The sequence below is a fragment of the Ammodytes marinus genome (assembly GCF_949987685.1).
Source record: "Ammodytes marinus genome assembly, chromosome: 7".
NCBI lineage: Eukaryota > Metazoa > Chordata > Actinopteri > Uranoscopiformes > Ammodytidae > Ammodytes > Ammodytes marinus.
In genome coordinates, this window is record NC_137211.1 from 22,567,461 (window position 1) to 22,589,960 (window position 22,500).

Below are 22,500 nucleotides of genomic sequence, written 5' to 3' on the forward strand. Positions count from 1 at the left end.
TGGGGGCAATGACTTCAGAGAGAAGGTCACCCTCCGTCCCCTGGTGCACATAAATGACTCTTTTATTCATTCTCAGGTTTACAAGAGTAGATGAGGAAAGGGAGGAGGGTGTTAAGGTGGGGTGGAGACATGGAGGGAGATGGAGCATCGGGAGACTGACATCTCCAAATACTACCTGCGCTGCGGACAACCACTGCCAATCAAGAGGCGCAAAGAAGGACCACGCCACGCGGCCTCCATGTTGGATCAGCGCACGGCAAGGCCCCATTCCACAGTTTCACTTTAATAATTCACACCAGGCAGGGCGGAGCAGTGAGCAGGGAGCAGGGAGGAGGGAGGAGGGAGGAGGGGGAGAAGGCCTGTTTATCACTCCGTACATGTGGAAAGACTGAGCATGTGTGAGCCCATTACGGATCAGCTGTGAGCATGTGAGCCGCGAGAGGTGTGCCACTCAAAGCAGTGGAAATAAGGGACTTATTAAAAACATGTTATTAGGAAAAGGGCCAACTACAAAAAACTGCACTAAAGGAAATAACAATAAAATAACATAAGTCCACTTAGCAGAATAATGCATTCACACTGGAACTTTTTTTTCTTTCGAATTATATTAATCAAATGGTTTTATCGTCTCATATTTGGGGTCGCTTTGACTCCACAGTGTGTTTTTTCAAAGCAAAATACAGTCTGGTCGACATTTTAAATAACTTTGCCCAATTGTTGTGGTGAAAACGTAACATCAGATGCAAATGTTTTTTTTTGTTTTTTTTTTAGCAAAACATTTAACATCAAAGCTGGTTGGCCAGTGCTGCCCAGCCAGGCCCATTACTGTCCACGCCACTGACTCACACGACCAGGCCGCTACAAGTCCAAAAGGATGATACGAAGGATTTGTATGTGACAGGTATTATAAGTGTGTGTGTGTGGGGGGGGGGGGGGGGGGGGGGGCGTGGGGGGGGGATGAGGGGTGGGGGGTTGATATAGTGTTTGTAAAAGCAAACGCCTCTCCCTTCCTCGGCTCCCTCGGCAGCAGAAATCAAACCGAATCAATAAAAGTCATCTCTTCAGACGAACCCGAGCCATCGGGGGGGGGGGGGGGGGGAGCAAAACTACTTTTACTGGGCCCAGGGGAAAACAAGCCCCACCCCAACCCCCCACTCATCTCTCTTTCAATCTCCCCTCAATCCCTCCATCTCTTTGTTGAGTGCCACACTCTCCATGCTGTGACGTTCAGGGGGGAAGAGAGGACCAGCTGTTTAGCAGGTTAAGATGGAGAATGGAGTGATAACCTTGAAAGGGTGGCAGACAGTCAGAAGTTTTTAGAGTTTTTAGGTTTGGGACGGCACATAAGGGAGTTAGAAAGAGAGTAAAAAAGGGGCGATAGAAAGGAAGCTTGCTTTTTTTCCTACTCTGCTGCTGATAAGGAGGATAATATCATGGACTAAAGTAGTATGAGCGGCTCAAGGACATCCTTTTGAGTTACTTTTTCTTTTTCTCTGGTATTGTGCCTCCATACAAAACCAGAAAAAAAAACCTGTGAAGTGAACTCAGCGGCAGGAGAAAAACGCTGAGCTGTGCCACGCTGAGCTTAACTAAACTGAGCTAAGCTGAGCGGGGCTGGGGACATTTGATGTGCTGTTTGAATCATGTTTTATTCCCCCCCACTGTCCAGTGTGGGCATCAACCCCCCCCCCCCCCCCCCCACAACTTCCCCACTAACCCCTCCTTTTACCCCAACTCATACACACACACACACACACACACGCACACACACACACGCACACACACGCACACACACGCGCACACACACACACACACACACACACACACACACACACACACACACACACACACACACACACACACACACACACACACACACACACACACACACACACACACACACACACACACACACACACACACACACACACACACACACACACACACACACACACACACACACACACATACACGCACACACAGCCTGCCTCTTTTTCTCCATCCTCCCGCTGAGTTAGGGATTGGGGAAATGCCCAGGAAGCAGAATCAGGTTGGGATGGGGGGAGGGGGTTCAGAGGGGAGGGGCTGAGGGCCCTGTCACTCACCATGATTGGTCGACGGCTCTGCAGTCTCTGGGAGGCCTGACAGCGGCTGCTGGTCCTCTCGCCTCGTGTCCACCGCTGGTTCACCAGCTCGCCCCGAAACTCATTTTCTAGAAATTCAAAAAAAGAAGATAGCAACAGCGAGGGAGGGGAGGAGGGAGGGAGGGAGGGAGGGAGGGAGATTTTAAGGAAAAGAAAGAGAAAGGGAAAAAAAGAGTTGTCATATTAAATCAACAGCATCAGCACCAATGGATGGTGGTGGGGCAGCGCTTTGGATAAAGGAAGCAAAGTAGCAGGGTGGGGTGGGGGTGCTGCTACTTTGAGGGAAGGTCGGGGCACTAGAGCATGGTGCAGCAGTAGAGTAGACACTCCTTTATTAACTAGAGGAACAGTGTGCATGCATACACACACACACACACACACACACACACACATAGGCATAGTTAAGTGCCCCAGCTGGGGTCCCTGTCAGTCAGCTATTAGAATCAATCAAATTTGCGCATTTTTATCGAGCTTTTCAGGGTGCATGTATAAGCGAGTAAGGGGGGATGGGGCTGAAGAATGGTCAGTAAATAATGAATCATACATAAATCAAGCCTCTTTTTTCCCTGCCCCCCCTACTACTCTCTCTCCCCTCTTTTTTTCATCAAGGTAATAGCTCTTCACTTCATCTTCCCGATCGGCCCGGCCGGGACAAACCTATTTTTCCCCTACTCTTCCTGCTGTGTATATTTTTTCGCTGACGGCGGAAGAGTTAAACACAAAACAGAGCGATTTCCTAACAGTGCTCGGTTTCAAGTTCAGGGAGGGAGTGGAGTATTATTTCTCGATGAATGCCCAAGGCCAAACTTCTCAACTAGTGCAGTTCCAAACACTTCAGCCGAGAGAGAGAGACTTCCGAAACAAACGTGCGTCGCTCTCTCTCTCTCTCTCTCTCTCTCGTTTTCTCTCTTTCTTTTCATGCGCCGCCGAGCTGTTACAGTGAAATCTGATGCGTTTCCAGAGACATATATAAATACACATGTATACCCTTTAGCTTTCACCTTTATGTGGATTGTGTGACTTTGCAGCAGGCAGCAGAACTTGCGTTGTGAAAGTGCCCTTGAGATGCGCGGACTGCTCTTGTGTGTGGGCTACCTACATGTCAGTCCTCAAGAACATCTCTGAGAGTGAGAGACTTTTCACTCCAGAATCCACTGTATTGAATTGGAGCAGCAATATATAGTCCAAAATCTTGATATTGTTAAAGTGTTGACATACAAAGTTGAATGTATGTTTATGTGGCTCTTACAAAGAACCAGTGATGGCATAAGGAGGCTCCAAAGCATACCCTCTTTACACTTGATCTGCAGTTATGAATCCCTGGCCTTTGTAGATCTGTCCATCTCATTTCCTCCCTGTCTGTTGTGTCTGCCTTTTCATCTCTCTCCTTGTTGCTTTCAAAGATGCAGCGAGTTACTCTGTCTCTATCTCTCTCTCTCTATCTCTCTCTCTCTCTCTCTGCACACACACACTGTCCCGTGCGTGAACCCACATAGTGCATGCAGAGTGCACGCTAAAAGCAAAGCCAATCTGAAGAGAGCAAACCCTCTGCGAGACAACAAAAGGGCCGCCCGCGTCCGGCATCAGAGGGTCCCAGAGTGGACCAGCCCTAAACCACCCCCTCCCACACACACACACACACACACACACCCCTCCAAGCCCATCCCTACTTTCCCCCATTACATGCAAACCTCGCCAGCACTCTGCAAAATGCTTGTTTATCAACTTTCACTCCCCCCACCCCACCCACTCCGTGAAAAAGTGATTACAACAGCAATACTGTTCGTCTGCATCTCTCTCTCTCTCTCTCTTTGCCTTAGCTTTCTCTGTGTCCACACACGCAAACTCATGTCCATCCTTCTTTCCTCTTTTTTTTTTGTTGAGGGAAGTGAAGTGAGCATCCGTCCCATATTGTTAGTTTGGGTATAGCCAAGGAGCTTGAGAGCCTTTTTCACTAAAGGCCAAATATATAGCAGCGCTCTTTTTAGGACACTTTGCCTCAGGCCATGTGTCAGTGTCCCTGCTCACTTTGTTCAGGGCTGAGCTCTTTGCACTGTGCCTGCTATAGTCAGAGAAAATAGCTCCTTTGAAACTAACGTGCGTGGGAGATCTGATCAATGTATTGTGTCATAAGAAAACAACCTGAACATTTTGCTGAATCCTTTGCACATAAATAGACATCAAACCTCATTGGAGCCTCCTGTGCTCAGGTTACTGTACGTAGCCTACTCTCTCTTATTCTTTGATTGGATGCTGCTCATTCCCTATACCCCAAAAGACTCGCAGCTCGTTATTTTGCAGTGAAAATTGGAGGAGTGCGAAACAATTAGCCGTTCGCCGGGGAGGTTTGGCAAAGGGTGGGGGGTGGTGGGGGGAGGCAGGGGGGAGAAAGATGAATGCGAAATGAAAGGATTAAAAAAAAAGGCGGATTTTATTGCCCGGATTAGGTGTTTTATTTTTTGTCAAAGCTTCAATTTTCTGAGAGGCAAAGTTTGGGCGAAAATCTGTTCTGTTTTCTTGTAAAAAAGAAGAAAAAAAAACCCTACACATTTGATCTATAAATCAATCAAAAGAAAAAACCTTTACTGGGTAGAAAGTTTTAGACTTGAGTAATACCATTATAGAAAGGGCAGCTTACTGTACTGAGACAATGGAGCAAAGAGGCCTAAATCCATCGTTAGATTAAATACCAGGGTGAACTGTGTCTGTAACAGTATTAGTGTACATACAGGGGCCAAGGGGGGGGGGGGGCAGCTGTACCGTCCCAGCTCCTCTGTTAAGCAGGATTTAGAGACAACTCAGCGTGATTAGAGTGAGCCTGGCAGAAGAGACAGAAATCAAAAGTTGTGGAGCGGGACGGTCTCACATTATTCACTGCTTTTCTTTGTGACAGGACCAGAAAGAAAAAAACGAATAAAAAAAACTTGAGTAACCAGATTATCTGGCAGACAAAAAAAAAACGTCTAGATAAGTCGGTCTGTCGTAACCCCCATGGTCTGACTTTTCATGTCAAGGTCAAACACAGCACAGTAAACTAAAAAGAAAAAAAAGACAGAATTATGTCAGTGTCGTCTTATCCGTAATGGGATGAGAGGTTATAGGGGGCAGCAGGGGGTGTGGAAGGGAAGGGGAAGGGAAGGGAAGGGAAGGCGGCGTCATGGTAACCAGCTTTTTTTGGAGAGAGCTCCCCTGAGGGCCACCCTGACCTCAGCATCTGAGAAACAACAACCAACATGTCACCGCGCCGTATAAAAACATAATGCTAACTGCAGGGATCTGTGTGCAGCTGAAAAGTCCTGTGCACCTCGAGGCAGCAGTTTGTGATGTGCCCAACACTTTTTTTTCTCTCTCTCTCTCTCTCTCTCTCTCTCTCTCTCTCTCTCTCTCTCTCTCTCTCTCTCTCTCTCTCTCTGTCCATCTGAGAGTTTTTCTCTGAATTTCTGCTTACTTTTTAATTAATTTTTTCATCGTTCCTATTTATTTCCCTTTTAACGCAGGGGCATGAAATTCATTATTTCCAGGGCTTTCATTTTAAAATGCCTGGTCTCCATTGAAAGCCTGGCCGACCCTGACCTTTTGCTTGTATTGCTTAGACTTCTGATAGGCTTTGAATGACGAGGGTGCAATTTGGCCCCAGCTGCTCCTCCAACATGTTTATTGCGCTCCCTCCTCCGGCACCTGCTGTCCTCACCATGGGCTATTCAGCCCTTCATAAATAGAAAAGGTTTGCTCCTATCACGGTGACTAAAAGAAGAAGGAAAAAAAAACACAGAGGCAACTTCATATCAGGGCCTGTAGTGTGCTCTCAACTAGCACTGCAGTTTTTAGCCTCCCGCAACTGACAACATAAGGCACCAATAACCTAATTCTGTAATCCCCTGAAACTAGGCTACATTTCACAGCAAAAAAGTAAACTGAAGAAAAACAATAGGTGTTTTTATCATTTCTGTATTCAAACTGGAGCTCAGTGTTCACTATACATTAAGCCTAACAATAGACTGCAGATTTGCTCAGAGTATAGGCTCCTTCTGTGCGTTTTCCATGGGCTTAATTTACTAAATAGCCTATAAGCTTTAGACACAACCACAACCGCAGACTTAAAAAAATTAATTAAAAAAATTAAAATTAAAAACTACACAGCCAAACAGAGCATTGTCCTATCATTTTAAAAGCAGGTAAAGTGGTAGAAACATCATAATACATTTTGCCATCAATAAAAGCAACATATGATCACAGAAAAGCATTTAAAGTTCAATTAAAATCATGTTTCCCCCAAGAGGGCGAACTTGCCTCTCAAGCTACTTTTCAAACAGAACACGGCGAATAAAGTAAGTTCAGATGTTTTTTCCTCTGCCTTGCTGCCTGCCTGCCACCGTCTAACATCTAAAAAGCCAGGGCTTGAAGTTTCTCATCAGAGCTGCTGATTAGTCTTGAAAAGGCTACTATACTGCGGGGGTGGAGGGCAGCTAAAGAGAGAGAGAGAGAGAGAGAGAGAGAGAGAGAGAGAGAGAGAGAGAGAGAGAGAGAGAGAGAGAGAGAGAGAGAGCGGGTGACATGACACTCTGTGTATCATCATCATCATCATCCCTCATCTCTTTCCTCCATCTTAGGACGCAGGTGCTTTGACAGACCGCGAGGCGCACATGCACGCTGAACGTTACGTGGCCATCTAAGCAAAGCCAGAATGGGGGGGGGGGGGGGGGGGTGTCCGTGTGTGTGTGTACTGTGCTCACAAATCTGCACCGCAGCACGGGGTGAATCCGACCAGAAGAAGAGCACTTGAAAAATGAATTGAAATGTTCAGTTTGAGCGTAGCGCCTTTCCCGGACGCGCGGTGTTTATTTCTATTCTAGCGCGCTTCTAAGGACTTTTTTTTTCTTTCTGTTTTTTATCTGCGCACAACTGAAGGCGGCTGACATTTGAAGAGAGCATCTCTGTTTTTTGCTGCAGAGGATCAAATGGCCAACCCCTCCCCTCTCTCTCACTCCCTTCCTCTCTCAAACACACACACTCTCTCCATCCTTCCTTCCTTCCATCCATCCATCCATCCATCTGTCCATCCATACGCACACACACACACACTTGACACACGGAGGTCCTGCTCAACGCCCACTGTAACATCGTAATAACACAAAAAGATAGCACACTTTGTAACAAGCAGAGACCGACACACACGGCTCGTTTAGCTTAATGTGAGGCGACCGTGGAGTCAATATAGCCTTTGGGGCTTATTTATTCCTGCAGATACGGAAGGTGAAACTAGAGGACAGGGAGCAGAATACACTTCAAGCAGTTCGCCGAGAGAGCGTATACCGAGGAAAAATAATACAGCACTTAATTCATATGAGGCAGCAGGGCTGGCTAAATATAAACATCTGAGGGGCAGAGAGACGCGTAATAGTTGTAAACCATCAATTAGTCTACATCGAGAAAGTGTGAGAGAAAATATGGCGTCAAACTGTTGAGAGATCGAAGCACTGACTTGCCTAAGTTTCTATTCTCAATCGAGGAATTGTTAAATATGAAAATGTAAAAAAAAATAAAAAATCTCAAAAAAATCACGCTGCTTTCAAACACTATGTAAAGGCGGCGGACACATCCCAAAGTTGAGGGGGAAAAGGAAAAAGAAAAAATAAGACCTCAGAATCCGAGTTGAATAATCATACAAATCTGTAGGCTATGGCTTATCATCAAAACACAAACACCATTGCATTTCTTATTACCTTGCGTGTTCAACAATATCTCTGTTGGGGGGGGATTCGGTGCCCGTGTGTCCTCGCCTCGTTCTAAGATAGTTCGGAGTAGTTTAGTTAGATGAAGAAGAAAAAAATATCCCGAGTCAAAAGGTTGTTTTAAAAAGCGAGCGTGTATCCCGTTATACAAATGTCCAGATGTGAGGGAAATAAACAAGAGCGAGCGAGCGAAAGAAGCGGCCCTCTTAATACCGATCCAAACACATGCAAGCAAGGGGCAACCCGGCGCAACGGCTCCGCGGGGTCGAGGCGTCAAGATCTTACTTGTTTGTAAGCAAAAAACATGGCTTCATTTGCCTTTGTCAGCGAGAAAAAAAAACGTAATATTGACTTACCTTTCCCTCATGAGCCATTGTACCCCCCGCCTCCCCCTCCATCCATCCCCTCTCCACACCCCCATCTCCTCCCTCCGCCCTTTGCCATGACATCACGGAGGCTGTAGTAAAAGCTCCAGCATCAGATGGGCAGGGCTTGAAGTCCCCCCCTTTTACTTACTGCACTCTAACTCAATGGGCGATATGTAGCCTATACGCGCGCGCGCACACACACACACACACACACACACACACACACACACACACACACACACACACACACACACACACACACACACACACACACACACACACACACACACACACACACACACACACACACACACCTCGTTCCCTCACTCTCTCTCACACAATCCATATATCATCTGAACTAATACAACTGTCAACTTCGGAAAAGAAAGTCGATTTTTTCTTAGCATTTAGACTCTCCAAGAAACAAAACTTCCAAAATGTAAAAATAAGTGTGTCCCCCCCTCCCTTGGACGTCTTAGGGACAGTCAGTGCATCCTCTTTCTTCTTACACACCACCACAGGCTCATGTTTTATACATTGCACTCTACTTGACAACTTCTTCACGTTACGCAAATGCATCACGGGAGAGGTTATAACTACTCTAATCCTTCATCTCTTCTCTCCCCCACGCACCCTGGAAAAATGGTACCGTCCAATAATTCATTCAGGGGGACTTTTCTTTTTTTTTTTTTTTTTTTCTAGGACTGGGAATTGATGTAGTAGTTGTATGCAGAGTTAGTGTATGCGCTTGCACTGACAGCATCTGATAACTCTCCCCGTATGGAAAGGAGGCTTTTAACGACACCCAGGCACCAAGGGAGCTTCACTGGCATTATTTATGCTTCGGAAAAGGGGAGGGGGGGGGGGGGGTCAATTTGACTTACCAGAAACAAATAGAATGCTATGGAGAAAACGTCCTGAAAAGGTACCATCCGGTGTGTAAGGGGAGCGGTCACTGATAGCAGTGTTCCAGGCTCATTTGGGGGGGAGAATAATGCAGCTCCAAACAACACAACATGCACAGCCTTAATGGGACAAAACTTGGAGTCACTCCCAAATGTTGCTCACACCGTCGTTTTTTTTTTTTTTTGCTTTGCTGTTTTGAAACCATTAGTGGAAATGACAACCATTCATTACAAGCCATTTGAGAATAGTCGCCACAAATGCCATCCTTTATCTGCTGTCTTCCACGCCGCGCACGCAGGGAATATTCAAAAAGCCCAACCTTCAGCTTTCAGAAATTCTATTAAATTCTTATCTCCTTGCAGCAGGCTCTTTTTGTGCAATCCCATTGTTATGCATTGGAGCTGAAATCAATCACCGGCCCCGTGCACGCCGCATCAGTATGATTTCAGGACTGTGTGTGTGGAGACAGAGAAGGCTCACACATCAACAGCATCGACAGTCGAACAAACAAAAGAGCCAAAATATGAAGAAAAAAAAACTCCTGGGCCAAGATCCAGCAAGAGGAGGGGGGGTAGGGGGGGGGGGGGGGGGGGCTGTGTGGGGAAAGTTGGACCTTTAGGCTACAGGTCAGGCAATCAAGGCAGCCTCACTGATAAAGATTGAAGACGGAATACATTGATTATCTAAATGCAAAACCGTTGTACAGTCAAAGTGCTGATGTTTTTTTCCAGTGCCGAGAGTTCAGGACTAAGGACAGCTCCGAAGTTGCCGAGCGTGTGTTCAGGACTTCGGACAGTTCCGGCAGACTCAAGGCCGCAAGTCACTCACATCAGGGAACAAAGGCCTCAGTCTGCGCTCTGACTTCTGTCTGCCTCACCACGTTTAACTGGACTACACAAACCTCTTTTGTATTACAAACTAATACACATACTTTATTTCAAATAGTTTCAACTTCTTTTTTTTCAGAAGAAAGATACTTTTTTAAAGAAAACGTATTGTATCCTCCATGGTTTCTAAACTAAACTGAAACAAACAAAATGTAACCGAAGTCTTAACTTGCACAATTAAGCTAAGTAAAACTATGGATAGTTAGCAGTTTGTCTTTTTTTTAACCCTTTGATTTTGAAGGATAGGACTATATCTGTGACAGCAGCTGAAACATGAGTTGGGAAAACTGGTTGTGTGTGTGTGTGTGTTTTTTTGAAGCTCATCTCAACCAAGCTAAACTCAAATTTATGTCAAACATACCAAATTAAAATCAACTTAAGTCAAACTATCCAAACTTAAACTAAATACACTTCATTTTAATCCAATAATAACAAAAATCAATCCAACGTAACTCAAACCAACTTAATCCAATTAAACTCTGCTCCAAAACTAAACACAAGCACCATGAACTAACGAAAACTGATTCAAAACAAGCAAAAAATAAAAGAAACTAAAGCTGGGAAAAATACATCTAGACCAAACTCACTTTTAAAAGTTGTTAAACTAAATCAAACAATGGTCTGTCCTGAGTTTGACATCAGCTGGGAAAACTTTCCCCTCTGCTGCTCCAAAGTGCAGATGATGCAGATGGCAGAGGCCCGCAGCACTTTTAATGGCCACGTCACTCCAGACCATATTGTATGGTGGTGGCTGTATTGTGGGAGCAGCCAGCCAGTATAAATATTACATGGGGCAGCAGCTGACTGAGCGCTGAGGTTGGGACCGAGGGGAGGCCCCTATAGTCCCTCGACAGATGGAACAAGCCGACAGACTAACACAACAAAAAGTTTTTTAATAAGCCCGCAGCTTGGCATTGTCCCCACGGTACCGGGGCCACACGGTCCCCTAGGGGACCAACTGCCCTTTGTCTGGAAACTTTTTACCCTCGGGGGTTAAAGTTTAGTCGCAGTTATGGGCTATAGTCTGGGGACAAGTTCCCAAGTTTACTATTTAAAAAAAAATTCAAATGCTTCTTGTGGTTAGTCGAGAATTCACACCAATTTGAAGTGACAGGCGGTGTTATTAAGCAGACCTACGATAGTGTTTACACAATTTGAACAGAAACGGACTATATAATCGCCTAAGTTTCCGAGGCAAGTGCATGGATAAGACGCGCTAATACCTGCTGTCAACAGAAGGATAACTCTTTAAGCTGCTGCTAAAGTCAGAACGAGTCATTGATACGAACCTAGAAAAGTGCGACACAGCTTCATGTTTGCGGTCCTCCTGGTCTCTCCGTCTATCATCTGTCTTCAGTCCCCGCAGCGAGCGCCCTAATGCTGCCGGAGAGTTTCACTTCTGCCCGACAAAGTTGCTCAAACTTTAGTTCAACTTCCCCGGCCGGGAGGGAGGAGGGAGGAGGGAGAGGCTGCTGGGCGGGGCGCGCGGCTGATTGACACTCGCAGGGAGCCAATAGGAAGCGGTCGTGTCCTCCTGCTGTCGGTGGCTGCACCCAATCACGGCCTAGCCTGTCTCAGCTTTCAACAACAATAGCCCCCGGACGGCAACAAAGAGCATCTGCTGCGCCTGGGCCACTTCTCACACTACTGAGCCCCCCAGCCATCTGACTCTAAACTATTCAAACTAATACCAACTATCTCAACTCCTGTGTGCACTATACCTTCACACAATCAGTCAAACTTGAGTGAGCATGATACACTAGAACAAACAATAAGAATATCTTACAATGTCTGATATTACACGCAAAAGAAAACGATATGAAACCAGAGAGAAAACTCCATAAACTTATGGTGCGTGATCATACAGACAAAACTTTTTTTTTTTTAGCACTAACACATAACCCAACACTCATTTTCACAAGGCTCCGAAACCTGCCGTTTCTTCCCAGCATGCAATTAAATGTGTCGGGCACCCTCCACCATCATCATCACATCTGACCACATTCATATAGCAGATGCACAGCTAATTTAGGTTTTTAGTTTAGAGGAACATTTCCACTCTAACATGCACAGGCCCATTCAGAGTGTCTGTGTCTGGGACGGACAGACAGTGCCTCCCTCCCAGCAGCAGATGGTCTGCCAGATAATGAGCTCTCCCATTGCTTGCTCCCATTACCCCCATCCCCATCTCTCCAAGATGTAATGGGGGGGGGGGGGGGGGGGTCAAAATAGCCTCAACACATTCTGCTGCTTTTCTTCTTTATTTCATTTGATGCACATTTTTTTAAGACAGTTGTACATTATTGCCAAAAAACTGTTCTGTACTGCTAGAAATGTCTATTTTATCATATGCACATTTATAAATGTTTGGTATGAAGTTCAACCCAACTCAAATCAATTCCACCCCCACCCCACCCCCCACAGCTATTTACTTAATATGTGCTAAGAAACTTAACTAATCCAAATAAAACCAAATTAAAGTAGTCTAAAGTGCCATCCTTTAAACTTTATCATAAGCAATGACAAAGTATGGGCTACTAAACTAAACTGAAAGAATCAGAACAAACTGACCAAAACAAAAAAATAAATCATTCTACCCACTTGTATACTGTACGATTTTTTTTAACCATTTAACTAAATCCGACTAAAAGGTGACCCACTGACCTATATCATAATCCAGGACTGTTGTTATTCAATGTAAGTTCACGAAACAGAGAGCAACTATACTTAACTTCTCTAAACTTTTATAACAAGATTGAATGACAAAATAATTTGTGCAAAACTAGTTAACTAAAACAAAGCACATAAAACTATACTAAACTACGTAAAAGTGAACTAAACTACACTGACTAAACTCTTCCCCATTATAAAGTTGAATAATGTATTCAATTTAACTGAACTGAAACAAACACATAACCAAACACAATTTTGCTCTTCCTTTGTTACAATTTTCGAATAGCTAGATAAAAGTGTGCTACTAAACTAAACTATGGCGGAGCAATGCTGGTATGAATCTGGTTTGTAAACAAAGGGTATGTAAACAAAGAGGGCCGCCCACCGTAGCTAGTAACATGTAAGTTTACAGATCCTGGGCTGTGTATTAACACCAAAAAAAAAATGAGTGCACACACTCAATACTTGGCCTACATGGAGATATTGTGAGGAGATAGTGGTTTTGAGAAAAAGTGATTTTGACAACTAGCGTTCTCCAGAATCACTGAATAAACTAAACTAAACTTAACACACAGCTAAAACACACCAGATAAGTAAAGTAAATTGAAGTAAACACAACGTCTGTCATCCTTCCTTACATGCTTGAATAGCTGTATAATTGTGTACAGATTAGTAAGTAAGTAAACCAAAATAAAACTATCTAAACTGCATGCCTTTTATTTGAAAGGTGATTTCGCCATTTAAACCTTACTGTTATTATCTATAGTGAGCAATGACCTAATCTGAACATTAAACTGTTCAAAATCTGGATGTTTCTCTCTGTATATCTCTGCACATCCCTTCACTCTCCATGTCCATCCAAGGCACATAAGAGTGAGATAAGCAACACACACACACACACACACTGCTAGCACACACACACACACAGAATGGATTCACCGTGCGCTTATTGAATTGGCCTTTGGTGTGTGTGGACAAAGAGGTGTTTCTGTGAAGGAGGACTGCTCTCCACTAATGCCACGGCAAGTTTTTTTTTTATCTGAGGTTGCCAGACAGCCTCTTGCCTTCTCTCTGAGCACGGTGCTCTCATTAGCCAATTAACTTCACTGTTCACCCCCACCCTTCTGTTCCACTCATTCATACTACACGTCCACAGGCTTATGCAAACGCACAGAAAATGAATGCACAGCACCACCACCCCTCCCTTCTCCTCTTATTCTCTGTATAACAAGCAGCTGAACTCTGACATAGCCTCCAGCTGTCATGGAGACGGTGATGACAATAAAGTTTAAACAAATACAACGCACATAGAAGGGAAACAAGACCTTGTTGAGAAAATGACCCTCGTCAGCTTAATTAATGGAAAATTCTACTCCCGTCTTCATCACCCTTTATTCCAAAGTCTTCTTAAATGTACCCTCCTACGCCTTCATTACCATTATTCAGCATCTTCAATAGGAACAACTCTCCCCTGGATGGTGGTGAGACAAAAGGGTCACATTTGATCCACTGCAAGGGAAAGTCATTTTTTTCATCAACAAATGAAATGAGCACATTTTTGTTTTGAAGGAACGCTGGAGGTTCAAGTTGTGTTTAATCCGGAGGAGAGATCCACTCTTGGTCTGGGGGATATGTGAGGAAGAATTGAGAGAGAAACACAGATGGACATTTGACATCAGAGTCTTATGATAGCAATCAGGTTCGTAACACCATGCATGGCTTTATTGCCCTCCCTCTCACTATCACACCCCCGACCACGCTCTCTTTCTCTCTCTCTCTCTCTCTCTCTCTCTCTCTCTCTCTCTCTCTCTCTCTCTCTCTCTCTCTCTCTCTAATATCCATGCAGCATGATCATACCCATATCTGTCAGCTCCCATTAGACACAGCTAAGCGCTTCACCCACAAGGATACGGGGAAGGGATTTAAAAAAAAATCTATATTTGTAGTTACTGCAGACATTCCTCCAACATGCCTTTATGTTTGTCAAATGGCAGGTGGTTCTGGTTCTAAAAACAATGGTCTGATGTTCATAGATTAGACATTGAAACACTTATGCTGTAATCCTCCTTCCTGTTCACGCAGGCCATTCAAAGATCCCCTTTCTATCACGATTGCAACGGAAAAGATGGAGGACAAATCCACACTGTCTGGATAATATGAGCCTTCAGCAGTCTGAGCCAAGTCAAGTGGGTTAACTTCCAAACAGGCCTTTAACCAAGGATCATAATCAGTGTTGATTCAGCTGCTGGTTAACTTCTTATGTATGTTAATTTACGGAGTTTCAAAAAGTATTAGACAACTGATTACCTTGGTTTACACAGCCATTTTGGAGCCTCTGCTTTTAAATGGCACCTGATTTTTTTTCAGCACAGACACTATGGACCGGTATCGGATGACAGATCTGCACAGTCAGACATTTGAAGATTGCGTTTGAGAAAGACCTGTATCCTGTACATGGAACAACATTACCATGATAAAGACACCGACTGCCCCTGGCTCTTCATTACTCACTTATTACACTTCTCCTTCCGCTCTCTTTATGAATTTTTTAACAGGCATGCAAGCACGCACGCACACACACACACACACACACACACACACACACACACACACACACACACACACCCTCAAAGTGGGAAAAGGAAAAGGCCAAAAGACAGACACATTTTGGTCTGGATGCCACTTTGGATGACCGTCATGGAGCCCCCCCCCCCCCAAAATCTAGCCTTTACCCTCCCCAGCATACCCAACCCGATCCACAGCTTGGGCCTGCCCACGGGGGGCGGGTGTAGCAGGGGGTGTGTGGGTAGGGGGGTTTGACACGTGGAATGGGGTCAGCTCTGCCAAAAGACATCACATCGCTGCACTCCTCTGCTCTGTCTGTCTGTCTGTCTGTCTGCTGTACCTCTCGGTCACTTCGCACTGTCACTTACACTCACCCAACGCACTTTTTTTTGTCTTTTTGCTCCCTCCCTCCCCAACTTATTCGCCGGCCGCCGATGTCTTAATACGCAACGCCCCGGAGCGTGCACCCGACGTCTGAGGGAGTTGTGACTAAGCCCTCCTGTCACACACACACACACACACACACACACACACACACACACACACACACACACACACACACACACCCCACCCCCCCCCCCCCCCACACACACACACACACCCTCCCTCCCTTTTCCACCCCAGGGTCCAGACTGGCATCACATTCGTCCCACAGTGTCCCACACTCTGCCCCCTCCCCCCTGCTGAGGCCGACTGCCTGACCCCCCCGTCACCCCCCAAAGTCACTGAGTCACATTCTTTAAAGGCTTTGCCCTCCGCTGACGTCTTCACTTTCTCTTTGCTTGGCCCTGGGTTCACTGCACCTTCTCTCCCCACACACTTGACCCTCCCATCCTCTCATCCACACTCCGTTCATGCAGACAACTTTTCCCATCTCCTCTTTTTTAGAAATTCCAACTCCTTATTTTCTCTTCTTTTGGCCCTCTCTCTCTCATTCTCTAGCTCTCTCTCTCTCTCTCTCCGGCAGCAGCATCAGCAGCAGCAGGCTGGGTAAATATGCACCCTTAGCAGCGGTAAATACAGGCAGCACTTCACATACAAGGCCTGATTACAATGACAAAGGCTGCCACACTTTAGGGAGGAGCTTGGAGCAATTTGGAGGCTGCGGGGGCCATTGAGCGAGTGGCATACTTAATGGGCTTTGTGTGCCAGAAGAAAAGGTTCTGAGCTTCTGGGCCCAGCTGTCACTATGGAAAATATCAGACTGACACAGCACCCCGACGCTCTTTGGCTTGCTCTCTTTTCTTCTTTCAAACCCCCCCTGCCCACAATCCAACTCCCTCCCTCCCTCCCTCTTCTCTCTCCACTCTTTTTTTTCTCTAGTTAGCGAGCACAAAAAAAGTGAAAGCTGTTGGAAAGAAAGAAAGAAAAAAAAGAAAGAAAAAAAAACTAAATGAGAACTCCCTCTCTTGATCTCTCTCTCTGACACACACACATACAATTGGAGAAAAAAAGCAAGCATGCAGCCGTGTCCACACACACGCACTCACACTCACAAACATAATGCGCAGTAGGCTGACTCTGCAGCAATTATTCAAACCCTAAACCCAGAGGGATAAATGACATTATTACATTTCACTACTTAATTACGTGTGAGGATAGTTACTAAGCGTTAGCCATCATGCATGCATAATGCAGTAAGATATAGTCACTCCGCTTCATAAAGCACCCTTTCATTACCAAGAGTAAGCTGAGGGAAAAACAAATGAATGCTTTTTGCTCTGTGGAGAGAATTGCATACACGGGTAGTGTCGAAAAAATAAACAGAATAAATACACATTAGGTGCAAAGATATGATTGTTAGGCCTCACACTGCAAAAAAAAAACACAACTCCAAACATTTGGTGGCTTTCCAGCAGAACTGAAAGACAGTTTATTTTCTGGAGATGATTTGGTTTTATTTTACTCCAGTGATAATGGGCTTGGCTGGAAAACAAAGACCGGGGAGATCCTCTGAAGCAGCTCTTTGGTTACGCTCTCTGAATCCTTGTACGCAAAGCAGCGCTCACGCTCCAGATCCAACTGTATTACAGCAGCTCTGTGACTTATGGCACTGTAACCAGTAAGCATAATAAACACACACCCACGCACGTACACACACACACACAGTGCCAGCTTGTGCACATGCAGCCAGGCACGAGCGAGCACACACACTGGAGGCGAACAGGCACAAACACATTGGGCCCAGTCGCACGGCGCTGCATTATTGAAACGCAGCACAAAGCCAGAGAGTTGGATGTTGTTTCACCTAATCTCTTTGATACCACTGGGGTGCAGCTAAGCTCCAGAAAATCAGCTTAGCAGATGTCCTAAAGTGTAGGTGGCTTGTTTCATGAGGAAAGAGAAGAAAATGCTACAAGAAGGAGAAGAAGAAGAAGTAGAAGAAGTAGTGCAAGAGGGAGGGTGGGGGCCACAGATTTGGAACGGAGCCCTGACGAGTTCTACTCAATCCCCTTTTTACTTGTGTCTGCCAGGCACAGTTGTTCCAGCAAACTAGAATGAGTCTTTTTTGTCTCTTCTCAATGCATCCATCACTCCATCCTTTCTTCCTTCCCCGACCTCTCACATTACTCTATGTGCGTGTGTGTGTGTGTGTGTGTGTGTGTGTGTGTGTGTGTGTGTGTGTGTGTGATTTTTCACGCAAGTTGCACATACTGCTCTGCTTTCAAGTCCTAACCTGTAGTTTGATGTCAGCTGATTACACCCGCAGCCTGTACACACTCTCTCTCTCACACACACACACACACACACAGAGAATGCCGCATGCATTATCAGCGCAAGTGAGACATCTGTATGCAAATGTCATTATGTTGGTGGGGAGGAGGCTCGGAGTGGGCCGGGTGTGAGTGATGTTATGATAGTGAAGGAGGGACTGAAGAAGGTCGGCCTCTCAAGTGAGTGTGTGCGTGTGTGTGTGTGTGTGTGTGTGTGTGTGTGTGTGTGTGTGTGTCAAGAGCTGGTGCATATATATGTATGGTATCCATAGTAACCAACTAATCCAACTCAAGATGGCTCACTGATGATGTTTTCTTTCATCTTTTTTTCCCCTCACGCGTCGCACTTGTTTAACTTACTCGCACGGTTCTTCTCTTGACATTGACAAGACAGCAGCGCAGAAACAGCAGCTGGAATCAAACATCACATCCTCGTCTGCCTTCTCAACTATCTGAAGAATGTAGCTCATCCCGCTCCAGTGAGCGACTGTGCGCCTGTGTCCTGTGTGGTATGTTGGCACTTCGGAGTCAAACAACTCGTGCTAATGGCAGCGCTGCACATACGTCCATGTTGATAGCAGCCAAAGAGTCAAGATGGAATGAGAAGTGATTGAGAGAGAGATGAGGAATGCTGTGAAGCCATTATGAAACCACAGACATACTGTAACATACATATGACACATAGAGAGAAAACAACCTCAAATACATTATTGAAAGTTTTTCTCTATCTTTCTCAAGTGAAAATGATGAATTCTTAACTAAATGACTTCAGGTTCGCATCAATTGATTTTTGATCCCTCTGAAATCATTCTAAGTTTCATGTACAGTAAAAATGAGAATTCTACATTTGTTGTAAGTTACTTCGAGGAAAATAAGATAAGGATTGCAACAAAAACAATCTTCACTAACTGTGGCAAATCGTTTTGCTGTTTATTTGACTGCGCGAGAAGCTCAGCACGGTTTGGATAAGAGCTTTGAGGACTTGCCATGGAAAACATGTACAGTAAGACAGAATTAAGCCAACAAGGACTTCACATGCCACAGTTTCCCAACCTGCTGTTTTGGATTTGCGAGGGGCTCAAAACTGGAAGATGCAGCTTCCAGTAAAGTGACAGCATGTGACTAAGACTCACGAGTAACTGTCAAATAAGAGACAAAAAAAAGATTATTAAAACTAAGTTCAATATTGTTTTTCCCACTGAGCCCCACCCACGTCAACAGAGGGAAAAGCAAGAGGAAAAAAACTGATCCGACTTTGGAAAAAAGTATTGTTTTCATGTCAGTTCCCATCTTAAAAGAGCTGCTTTCTCACCAACACTGGGTTTCAACACACACACACACACACACACACACAGCCCTGTTAGAGACCTTGTTTCAAGGTGTAAAGCAGATGACAGAACAGTGATATTATACAAGTTTGCTGCTTTATATGTCCTCATCTTATAATTCACTGGTTAACTTTACAGGTTTTTATATTGATAGTATAAAGAGACCTGGGCCAGGGTCTGGTGAAAAATGGAATTGAATGGCTGTTCAATAAAAAGTAAATATAGATGTAGGGGAGAACCGGGTAATGTGAGAAACTTTTTACATTTGCTCCGCTCTAAGCGAGCTAAAATTATTTATTAGTCAAATTTACACAGTTCCCATTAATTCAGGATGTTTCCTAGAAATGGGCAATAGCAGAATTTATTCAAAACAAAGGGCAGTGAAAATATGATTGTTTTAAAAAAAGTTGTCTTGTGTCTCACTTTACCCCAGCTGTGGTGTAAACTGAGACAGACCAGAGAAATCAAGGGGGTAAACTGATCCACTTACTTTTTCCACTCTGAAACTACCATAACAACAAATGTTGTTACAATCCTGACAGCTAGCTTGAAAACCAAATATTCCAAAACTAATGTCGGACTAGTAACAGAATCATGGTGTTTGGTCAATTAAGCAAAAAAAAAATTTTTTAAACTTGAAAGTAACTCTGATCAAATACAACAAATAATTAATATTCAATAATTAACATTCAAATGACAGATAGAACCAGTTAGATTAAAACACAGTCTGGTGGTCAGAACACAGGACCCTTAGAGCCAGCTAGTGTCTGGGGGTCAGAGCAAAGGACAATCAGAACCAGCTAGAACAGCCTGGGACTCAGAACACAGAACTAGACCCAGCTGTCATTTTCCATCTTTTAAGTCTTTGATTAATATTTTTCTGCATTTGTTTGATCAGATCATTCATTGAATAAAGACATATTACTTAGAGTCTATTGGTGTTAAAGGTCACTCTCCTGTCCCCCAAATACATACGTGCCAAACCATGCCCTTGCTGACACCCCTTCAACCATCAACCCCCACCTCCAGCCCACATTGTCTTTTGTCTTATTCAAACTAGTCTCCTTGCTACCTCAAATATAATGGATTCATTAAAAGAGGGCACAGACACTGTCTCACTTTACCCAACAGCATTTGTCTCACTTTAGCCCACTGCCACAATTTGAGAAAAAACTACCTCTCTCAGCAATTCAGGCTAATCCTCAGTTATCATCATCACATGGTTTCATATGTTGGTAGTTCATCAACATGTACGATATAAGTTTTTCTACCTAAATCAATTTGCTTTGGCACAACAATCGATTAAGTTGACAGCAAGAAAATGTACTTTTACATGCAAAAAAGACATTTTTGTGAAAATAACATGCTTACAACATTACCATAGAGACAGTGCATGAAATAGGCAACACCCATTGTGGGGGAAACCTTTGAACACCGTTAAATTCACTTTGTATTGAAGGAGACCAGTCATCTGCAAACAAACTTAATTAAAACTTAATCAAACATCCATTTAACAAAAAAACTTTACTTTCTTTAAAGCCACGACTCTTGTCTGTCTATACGAGCTGTTTTTGTGAAAAATTAGGTGTTTTTTCCCATCCGACCTGGCGAGGATGGAGTTTACGTGAGGGTCAGCCTACAGCAGAAGGCTAACATTAGCCTAGCATACAGCATACATTAGTTAAGAGTTTTGTCTCGATATTGAAAATTACTCAATAATTTTTCACAAAAACAACTCGTATAGACAAACAAGAGTCGTGGCTTTAAAGAAAGTAATGTGTATTCGTGAAAGGCATGTCTTAGTACGTTTTTATTAAGTTTGTTTGCAGAATACTGTGTCATTCAATACAAAGTGAATGGAGCGCTGTGAATTGTTTTACCCCATGATGGGCGTGGCCTCCGATTATGACGCGATCTGCACTGTCTCTATGAGGTCCTCTCTCTCATGGCCAAGGGGAAATGAAAGGGGCTTGAAAACATATATCTCACATGACCAAAAATGTGTTCCATTGCCTAGATACAGGGGGTGTCTCACATTAGCCGATGTCTCACATTCCCCCGTTCTCCCCTACGTAGCTGAGCACTGTATCAACACACAGTTATGTCATACATACATTTAAGTTAAGTTATCTTTATTCTTCAATTTACACGAGGCACATTGAAATTCGTCTTTTCGCATATCCCCTCTCAAGTTTTCAAGGGGGTCAGACACATGGTCAACCATAGAACAGTGCCCCTGGAGCAGTTTGGGGTTAAAGGTGAAGTAAGCGGTTTATTTATGTTAATATAAGTGTTAAATCGCTCTTTATTCATACAGTGATCACTTTCATAATGTGCGCGTTTCATAAAGCCGATCTCTCAGTCAGCTGCTCTGCATGTAATCAGCAAATAAACTTTTCGGGGGATCCCAAAATTAATATCCAATCACAAGAGAGAACGCTACAAACCGAAACCCGTCTCACTGCTGGTGCACGCGCAGAGCGACAGATAGGTGAATGTTTATGCGCCTACAATGGCAGAGCAGGTAAAAATCCTTCCTAATGTCTGTTTTGATGGTTTTTATCATGTTTTATCACACTTAAGGATCTGAGATGATGCTAGATAACTCACTGCTTGATTACCGCAGTGCATTAATGTGGTGACGTAGGGACGAGCGAGGGGAGTGCTAACTGCAGTAACTGACAGGAAGTTAGCTAAAAGAACCATTTCGCTTACAGCACCTTTAAGTGTCTTGCTCAAGGACACAATGGTAGTGATGGTGGGCACCGTAGATATAATACAATTAACACCACTAGTATTGCTACTAACAATCTCCTCTCCGGTGCTGGGGATCGAACCAGCAACCTCATGGTTACTGGTTGGCCTATCTTCTTCTAAGCCATCCTACCATCCTTAATTATTACCGTAAACAGGGTCTGGAGAATCAACCCAGTCCTTCTCAGTGATTTAATTTTTTCAAAGTGTTGATGAAAAGTTGCCTGATAGAATCTAGAGTCTAATCCCATAACGGCAGAATTGCATTTTGGGGCACAAAAGGGGCTTTGATCTTTGCAGTTCCAATTTATAGTTATTTTGGTAGATAACATGGCTGTTTTTCTACAAAATCATATTTTGCCTGCAGTTGTTGAAATATGCCACGGGAAAATAAACATTCTATAGCTACTTCTACTTCTTCTGCAATAA

The 22,500-nt window shown here is 44.3% G+C and overlaps 1 protein-coding gene across 1 annotated transcript in view; it reads right to left on the minus strand.

The window, feature by feature from the left end:
- The window catches only part of myt1b (myelin transcription factor 1b), a gene marked incomplete at both ends in the record, with an annotated part of 88,924 nt that overhangs the window by 23,710 nt on the left and 42,714 nt on the right, over positions 1–22,500 (minus strand). The window contains one exon of the mRNA XM_080030738.1: positions 2,106–2,212. Within this exon, the coding sequence (XP_079886864.1) occupies positions 2,106–2,212 (107 nt within the window). The remainder of the gene's footprint in view (positions 1–2,105; positions 2,213–22,500) is intronic.